The 9,646-nt window shown below is 34.7% G+C and overlaps 1 protein-coding gene across 1 annotated transcript in view; it reads right to left on the reverse strand.

Annotated features, from left to right (window-relative positions):
• Positions 1-9,573, reverse strand: part of LOC149077686 (xaa-Pro aminopeptidase 1-like) — a 43,609-nt gene extending 34,036 nt beyond the window's left edge. Inside the window, exons 1-5 of the mRNA XM_089245256.1 lie at positions 9,390-9,573; positions 7,566-7,629; positions 6,484-6,588; positions 4,086-4,126; positions 3,191-3,242 (exon numbers count right to left, since the gene is read on the reverse strand). Coding sequence (XP_089101382.1) covers positions 3,191-3,242; positions 4,086-4,126; positions 6,484-6,588; positions 7,566-7,629; positions 9,390-9,491 — 364 coding nt within the window. The 5' untranslated portion in view covers positions 9,492-9,573. The remainder of the gene's footprint in view (positions 1-3,190; positions 3,243-4,085; positions 4,127-6,483; positions 6,589-7,565; positions 7,630-9,389) is intronic.
• Between the last annotated feature and the right edge of the window lie 73 nt (positions 9,574-9,646).

A 9,646-nucleotide genomic window follows, 5' to 3' on the forward strand; every position in this document is an offset into this window, starting at 1 on the left:
AATTTCATGGGAAGAAAATTTTTCTGCCTCCCTGAAGCCTTTTACGCACCCCCCCCCCAAAGGTTGATTTTGCATTTGCCCCTGGTTGCAGTCACAGCTTTCCATCACACAAGAAAATTGTTTCCATGAGTAGTAGGTTCTTTACTTGTCCCGTAAATCATCACAGGCAGCTTATTTTCTCATCCACATCATACAGGAGCATAGATGACACGGAGGTGGGGAAGGGGTGGCAATATGCCATTCACAAAAAAGTTATATCTTTAGAATAGCGGCAGGACAAATGTAGACAATCCCCCCCCCCCGATAACCATGCACACAGTCGATGGACTACTTCCCCCCTTCAAAGAGCATGTATCCCCTAATGTATGGGAGTCCACAGCAAATACCTCAAGAACAGAGAATGTGATGCACTGAGTGGACACAAAGCAGTTTAGCTGACTATCCTATAAGTGAGACAAGATGTGGGGGGGGGGGGGGTCTGAGAGGTCTACTAGAGAAGGATGTCTGCAGAGAACTCATTGATAGAAAGGATGTTAGTTCAGGTTCCTATAAACTAGAAAAAAAGTTTTTCTCATTTTTTGGCGTTTCCAGGAAAGATGCTATGAAAAATATTTCATATTTTTATAAAGGGTGGTTGATGATAGTCTCATTAATCATTCAAACCTCCTCCCTTCCACTTATCATCAAAAGTCAGCAAATCTGAACCCATTGATGGTGATATAATACTTGAATGGCCCCAAAGCGGCACATCATTTCCATTCAAGAGCTGAAACTAAATTTTATATGTTTTACTTACCTTCAAGAATTTGATCATATTAATTGATTAAATATTAGATGTTAACCTACAGCAAGGATAAGTCAATTATTCAAGAACAAGGGGTGACCAGTGCAGCGCCCCGTTATAGAAGAGGTGCAAATCAAAGGTATAGGAAAAAAACTAATAGCAGAACAATCTAGAAAAATGTTTGGTCTGTAAAATTCAAACAATGAATGGATTGGATTGAATAATTTACAGAGAAATCGTTAATTTCTGATGCACCTCATCTATCTGGAAACGTATATGCACATTTTTGGGATAATTTGTTGGTGTGGCTCATATGCCAGAGGGACAGAATAAAAATTACATCTCACATGGGTGAGAATTTTGCCTTGAGCTGTCCCTGCTATGGAGCAAGAAATTACTTTTTAAATTACATCAAGAAATGTGTAAAAAAATACAAATACAAAGGCCACAACAGGTGAAATGCCCAAAAAGGTGGCTGAACCCCCCCCCCCCCCCCCATAAAAACTCATTAGAATCTTTTGAAGTCAGAATATCAGAAAACGAAAGTGAATAGGCAGTGATTTTGAATTAGCAGCAAAAGCTGAAGGTAAATTTTTTCTTGCTCCAGGGCAGGGGAAACTGGGGAGTAATTCAAGATAAAATTCTCACCTGTGCGAGACATAATTTTAATGCCCCTTTGGCGTATAAGCCACAAAAGTAAAACTGTGTTCCAAGATGAATACATCATAAATTACAGTTTGCTCTTCAAATTAGGCTATTCTCCCCAATTCATTTATAGTTTGAATTTTTGAGTCATGGCTTATTATGGGAAATTAAGTTTGTTCAGCACTATATATATAGTCAATGCTGCTAAAATTACAGATAATGTTATCATTTGGGTATTATTATCACTTTTGCTAGGAACGGATCAATATCATAACATAGGAAAAAAATTTGTTTGTAGTTATCAGGACTTTGGATAATGCTATCAAATTTTTTTCTGTCAAAAGTTTTTTCACATGCTGAAGTTTGGTTTAACACTTCCGGGTCTGAGTATTTCGACTATGTTTGTCCCTGTGGATGGAGGGTTTTTGGCACTTTCATGATTTTTTAAAAATACTTGATATATATACATCTCAACAGTCTTTTTTAGCTAGAAATTTCAAACTCTTTTCTTTCATAATATAGCAGTTATGTAAATGTACTAATAATTAATGGTTAATGAGAAATAATTAAAAGAAGTATGTTTTAGTGTTTAAAAAACGTTCTGCATAAGAAAACATTTTTAACATAAAATTTCAAACAATTCTGAATAAAAACTTATCCAAATGTTGTATAAATATCTAAAATTGGTTTCATTAAAAAAATTATCTTGTCATCTACGAACATGGCTAGCTAGCTTACCTAGAAAGAGGAAGACAAATGTGTTTCAACTATACTTACTTTACATCATTTCATAAAGTTACAAGCTACATCCATTGACTGCTGCCACATATATATAAATAAATATATATATATAATTTTTTTATTGGAACTAGAAGATTTATAGATTAATTTTAAAAACACTGAGAACATATATACTCAGCCATTTTATAGCTACTAGAGTTAAAAGTTAAACCCGAGTCTAACTCAGGCTTAGTACCCTTGAACAAAAACAGCATTCAGATCAGGCTCGGGCTTAGACCCAAAAGTGTTAACCAAACTTAATTTTTTACCAGTAAGTTACCATTATCAAGACTATGTAGGAGTAGCTGCAACAGTAGAAGGTGTTCTCTCCCCTCCCGTGTTGACAAACATTTTTATCCTTAATGATGTTATCCGTCCATAGTATTCGGTGTGATCCATGCACGTCTGGAGCTGCTTTTACAATGAAAAAAAAATTTAAAATTTTTTTCCCTGACACTTTTTTAAGGGATCTATGAAACATATTGCTTACATTAAAAAAATATGTAATTTGGAGGGGGTGATGCACATTAGACAGTTCCATTCTTTGCCTCACAATGACTGAATATCAAAAATGCAGAATTTTAGCTTAAAAGAAAAAAAGGTCCCATTTTACTAATACCCGTTTACCCGCAGTGTACGGTCACTGCACTTGTGAATGGAACTTTCTTTTATATAGTTATCATTTGGTTATTGTTATCAGAAACCCCAAATCCTGATGTGACCATATTAAGGAGCATGGACTGTATATAAATTTATAAGTAATGTTATTTCAAACTCACATTATCAAACCTCAAGTTTGATAACTGCACTCTCAATCTTTTTCTGTATCAGTGAAATGATTTGATTTTTGTTATCCACATTTCATGATTTGACAATTTATATTGAACCTGAAGAACCAGATGCACCCAGATTCACCCCATCTTATACACATTTTATATAGTAATTTAAAAAAAAGAAAAACTCCATTGCCAAAGAACTTACTATCTGACATGAGATATGGATCTGCACCAACATTACTTCCTTCTGCTAATACCTGTCAATACAAAACTCAATATAAGTTCATGAAAATGTTGTGTTGTTTTCAGACCAGTTGTGACACAATTCGTGATTTTTAATTATTCCAGAAAGCAATCCCATATATACCTAATAGAAAGAACATTATTTATTCAGTGTCACTCATCATGTTTGTTATTAACCCTTAGGTTCTCCCGTCATCTACAAGCTACTTGTAAGTTTCGACAAAAATTAAACTTTCAAAAAGTTAATTAACATGACTTCTTGAAAACTTGTGCACTGCAACTCAAAATAATTCTTTGATAAATATTTTTAAAGTTATTCCCCCCCCCCCATTTAAAAAAAACAAAACAAATCCACACACAAATAATATTCAAAATTTGCTTGTGGGATTACACACAGCTGCAGATTATAGGCAGGAAATTACAGTACTTAGTGCTGTACGAAATTATGGTATGCACCATGTTTTTTACATCAATTCTCAAAAGAAAAAAGGTGCATCACATGTGTATATGAATGCAGTAAATGCTAGACAATACAAATTAAATTTTTTCTTTGAATTTTCAAGGCAACTATTTTTTCAACTATCAAATATGAGCCAGTAATAGCATGTAGTTGGAAACTTTTCTTTCGCTAAATTTTTTCATTCCTCCGATCAATACTGATCAGATCTCTCACTAAACTTGATGTGATGTATTCAACCCTGATGAGATATCTCGCCTTCTTGAAATCCTCTAATTTTGGTAAAAACAAAAGTTATTCCAACCACTTTTTGATGAAAATTAATTTTTGACTAGACTCCATGTGACTGAAAATTATAGTAATAAAAATAAATGAGTATCCAATGACAGACAATACATACCTCTAAAAGCCATTCACTACAAGTAGCAGTACCTGGAACAGCTAAAAATTTGAAACAATTAGTATAACAATTTAGTCGAAACCAAATGTAACTAAAGTCAGGATTACACTATAAAAGTTTACAGAAGTTCCTTTACAAACTTGACAAATGTAACCAATAAGCTCATCGGTTTCATTCGCTGAAATGTAACTGATAAGCTTATTGGTTGCAATTTTCAAGTTTTACAAAATAATTTTTATAAAACTTTTATAGTGTAATCCCGGCTTCAGCAAATTAAAATAATTTTAAAGGCATAAATATTTTTTAAGAAAGTTAGATATGTGCTTCAAATTTCCTCATACAAAAAAAAAGTATATATTAATGATATGTGCTCAATGAAATTTCATCTAACACAGACAAGAATTTTGAATGGAATTTCTGAATGTTATATGTACAGTGCATGTAGCATATACCCAGTGGCTGAAAATTTGGAACATAATGCTAATCACCACTAATATCGTGTGGGACCTTCTCTGGCTTTGATGACAGCAGATATTCTTCTAGGAATGGACTCTACAAGTTGCTGAAGCCCCGTTGAGGAGAAATATTAGCCCATGCCAATGAAATGGCAGCTCTTAATTCCCCGTCGCCATAGTGGTGGTCGGCTGAAGTTGGTTTCCTGTGGTTCCCAACTTCAAGGCGCAAATGCGAGCCGATCTCCCCATTAAAAAGTCTCGCCACAGAGAGCAACAGGCCTACAATGGTTAATTATTCAATCATGAAACTTCACTCATAGTTAGAAAAACTGGTGGCAGATGGCAGCACTACACATAACAAGCATTACACAGAAACAAAGTTTATGTCAGGTTTCACTACACGTACACACACATTCCCGCATGTACCAATTCGTTAGAGGTTCCGCAGAGGAATATGGACGAGGTACATGTGTGGTTTAATAATAGTAGCTCTTAATTCCCTCAGATTAGAAGGTGGTATTTTGGAGCTTTTAACAGACCTTTCAACTTCGTCCCACAAATGCTCAAATGGGTGAAGATCGGGTGACTGAGGAAAGCAATTCAAACTTGAAACTCTGAATCATGTTCCACAAACCCATCTGAGATAATTCCAGCCCAGTGAGAGGGTGAATTGTCCTACTGAAAATAGAAATCATCATCAGGAAATATTATGGCTATAAACGGGTGAATGTGGTCAGCAACGATGTGGAGGTAAGTGCTGGCATTGACGGATGTTTCCAATGGAAATAAGGGACCAAGAGTATGCCAGGAAAATGTGCCCCAGACTGCGATTCCACTGCCACCCGCTTGAACAGTTGTCATGTGACATGCCAGGTCTATGGCTTCGTGCTGCTTGCGTCATATACGGATCATGCCATCAACGGCATAAAGAAGAAATCTTGACTCATCAGACCAGACAACCTTCTTCTATTCATTAATTTAGATGTTTTCTAGTTCACAAAAGCCTTTTTTTTTTGGTTTTGCAGCAACATTAACTGGTGCTTCTGACCAGGAGAAAGCTTTTTTATCAGCAAATCTGGTTTATTACATCAGCACATGTGCTGCAAAGATGAGTCAAAGTTTGAGTGAGGGGTGTTCTTAATTTTTTGGCCACTGAGTGTATAGTCTTTCATTATATAGCAAATCCACAAGTAGAATGATAAAAAAATATGACACATTCTGTCCAGCTGAAATTTGGGTACACTTTCTCTCACACACACTCTTTACAAAATACAAATTAACAAAACCATAATTTGACATTTTGATTCTTTTGCAACAAATCAACTAGATCATTTTTCTTTCCACAAAATTACTTACTCTATAAAATTAATGAATATTTTCATAAAAATAAGGAAAACCCACAGAAACAGGACTCTACAAAAAAAATCTGGATAGACTCCCCTGCACTGCATAGATGGTGTAGCTTACTTAAGGATCAGAGAAAACAAATAATTAAAAAACCATAATTATTTTTCATACTAATCCAAACCCTGTTTTTGTGTATTTTTGGATATAACAAATGAAAAATGTGACCAAAAATTGCAAAAGTTTATTAATTTTAAATTATTTTATTTTTACATGCTTTGTATTAAAGACTTGGATACGTCCGAAGTTATACAAAAGAGCAGAGTCTTCACAGTTCATAATATAGTGAAACCTAAGACAGACATGAGATGAAAATTTGTTTAGACGGAATGAAAATATAGTCTGTTCGATGATTAGTGCTTTCATTTGCACTTTTATAAAACATGAAAATCTGTCTAAAACCATATTGTTTCAGTCTATAGATGTTCCGTTTCATACAGGTTTCACTGTATTACATATCATGATTATATAATACACATACATGATTTTATGCCTATATATTAGATATATTACGTTCATACAATTAAAATAATTTTTACATTTTTTCATAAGTATCCATTCCTCACTAAGCTGTTTATTTGCTTGAAGATAGTATCTTCCATCTGTCCACAAGGCAGCCTTATCATGTGTAACAACAGCAATGCCTAAATGATAACAAAAAAAAAAAAAAAAAAAAAAAATCAAATCGTGATAAAAAATATACTGAGCATATGAGAGCAAGCTGCCAATAAAATTACCAGCCATCTAGACTTTCAGATATCAGCAATCCTGTTGGATCAGATTGCATACCTCTGCTTTAGGTTACGACAAACTACACCACAGAATAACCAAAGGATAATGTTAGGAGAATGTAAAGAGACCTTGTAAAACCCTGACTACCACAGCTCATGAATGATAATTCACAAATCATTAAGCCTTTTCCCATCCAGAATAACTTTACCACAGGGCAGTCATTTCAACTCTTTCCAGGGGGGGGGGGGGTGTCAAAGCACATGTACTCAATGTATGTATGTATATATTTGTATATATATGTACTATTTTTTAGTGTATTTTCAAAAGCCGGGGGGGGGGGCCAACAGTCCCCCCCTGCCCCCTAAATGACGGGCCTGCTTTACCATTCAAACTGCGAAACATGAGCAAAATGAATCGACATGCACTTCTTAACACTACATGTCATGCTTTATATTCTCTCAGCTGTTCATGCTGTAATCATGTTTAAGTTGGTTTGAAATAATTCCAAAACTCAATGCATTGGTATTAAAAGATATGTGCAGTAATTCAATGATTTTCATCACTCCACATTTAAGTTATGTGGTCCTAATAATTATTATTTTCAAAAAAAGTAAACCATCAAGGCTTCGGCATCATAGTTTCAGAATGGCAATCTTTTCTTGTGTCATAATGAAAAGACAAATAGATAAGGAAGAATAAAGGAAATCGGCACATTTACCTCCCTGCTGCTTTGGAAAAAGGTGAAAAAATCTACCTCAATCTACATCATTAGTCTTGGAACGAATAACTAACATAAGTCAAGGTATCACTGTATCAACATCGATTATTTGTAATCAAAATAACTTCAAGATATTGACATCTGAAATTAAAGAAGTTTTACTATACCTACCTGCACTACCAGTGAATCCTGAAATATACGCCAGCCTCTGGTCTGTGTCAGCAATATATTCATTCTGTAAATCACAAGATATGAAGATATGTTATAATTTATAAAGGTTAAAATTTGAAAAAGAAAATTACTGAAACCTATTTTATAATGCGTTTTCATCACTAAAAAACAAAACTGGAGTAAGTGCTGGAAAAAAAACCTTAGCAAAGAGACATGTTCAATCACAATGAATTACAATATGAGAAGTTGATTACAATTGTAGAAAGTTTTAGAAAGCCAACTTTTTCGATTGAACAAATTAATATTGTTATATCGGATCAAGGCCCGAATAACATTTCAGAGAAGCTTCATTACATAAATTCACACATTTATTATGAACTACTACATCTCAGTGTCTTTTTAGTGTTACTGGGTGGCGTGTACTCAATAAAATAACATATTTTATAGACATTCAATTTTAAGATGAGAAAATTCATAAAATTGTAAAAACTGTACAATTACTTACATTTCTTAAAATAAACCTTAAGACATATACAGGGTGAATCCGACCTATTCTGCCAAATGAAAGGCGGAGTAATAGACGAGCCCCGATTGGATCATGAAACGCCCCATCCCATGAAACCTGTCCTATTTTGAACTGTTTTTGAGTTATGGAGTATATTCGATTATGGGGAAAAAAAGTAGAAAGTCTGAAAAACCTGAATTTGTGAAGTTTTCGAAAGACCGACGCACAAACTAAGCTCATATTTAGAAAGAACCGAAAATATTCTATAAGGTGACACTAACTTCATTGAAATATCTGGATTTAATGATAAGCTACAAGTGCTACGAGATTGGCAAAATTCAAAACCGATTTGTCACAAAAATTTTTAATCACTGATTCCGCAAACACCATTGTAACTACAATCGGTCTAATGAGGCTAAATTTCTCCTGAACCAGAACACCAATATGGTTTATTGTATTCTCTTTCAAAAAGCTGGTGTAATGGACAAGTTTTTAATAATGTTGTAGCTACAATGATGTTTGCAGGATTGACTGAATAGGTTGGATTCACTCTGCATATACACTTATCTCTTAAATTTTTTTATTTCTGTCTGAATTCAGTGGCACATTTCATAAGTGCGAAAACAACATAAACAAAGGAAAGCAATGCCGCATTGACTTTAGTCCATATATTGGTTTGATAACCACAAATTTCCCATCTTCCAGATATTGAAAGAACAACTCCTTTCAACACGATTTAATGGAGCAAATTGAGGGAGATGAAATTTCTCTGCAACTTCGAACAAACTAGTGCAGTATAGGCCTACTCATTGTACACTTTCTCTTATCAATAAATGTTTTGTTGAATACATCGGTTGTTTTGGTCCCTACACAGGTATTTGATATGTAAGAAAGGACATCACTCTTAGATGAGGGTGGGGGAAATCAGGAGAAAGATCGAGAGAAATTTATGGCAGTACCTGTTTGCAGACATCTGCTGCCCTCAAAATGGGAACCCTTTGGGAACCTGTATGAAGGGAAAGGACAGGAAATCAGGAGAAAATAAGGTCCAAAAAGGTTCATGGACTGGAAAAATTTTGAGAAACACTGGTCTATATACTAACTAACTCTGAAAATTGCTTCCTACCATCTCCTGGTTAAGAACCACTGCACGTATATGATATCGGTAAACAAATGGGGATAAAACGTTGACTATACGAGTTCTTTCACACATCTTTCATAAACGATAACCCATAACAAAAAATGAGCCTTAAATTTCAAACTGGACGGGCAAATACATGAAAGAAATGCAAATTCCGCTAAAGTAAAATAATGCAAACCTGGTGAGCGTCCGAATGCGGAATGACACAAGCTTCAAGGCGCTGGGGAACGTAAGTTGCCATAACATTACGTAACTTATCGAGAATCGAACTCTTGGCCATTATTTCAAATTAACCACTCTAAAAGTGAAACGACCGCCAGCAGTAACTCCAGCTCAGTCTTTGTTTACATACCGGCTGGAAATAGGACCAGACACGAATTGCACCTCGAAAAAAGAAAGAAAGAAAAAACTTCCAATTTAATTCCATTTTCGATT

This window comes from Pholcus phalangioides, unplaced genomic scaffold (genome assembly GCF_987345545.1).
Source record: "Pholcus phalangioides strain wild (caught in Gottingen) unplaced genomic scaffold, Ppha-v1.0 ptg000015l_1, whole genome shotgun sequence".
Taxonomy (NCBI): domain Eukaryota; kingdom Metazoa; phylum Arthropoda; class Arachnida; order Araneae; family Pholcidae; genus Pholcus; species Pholcus phalangioides.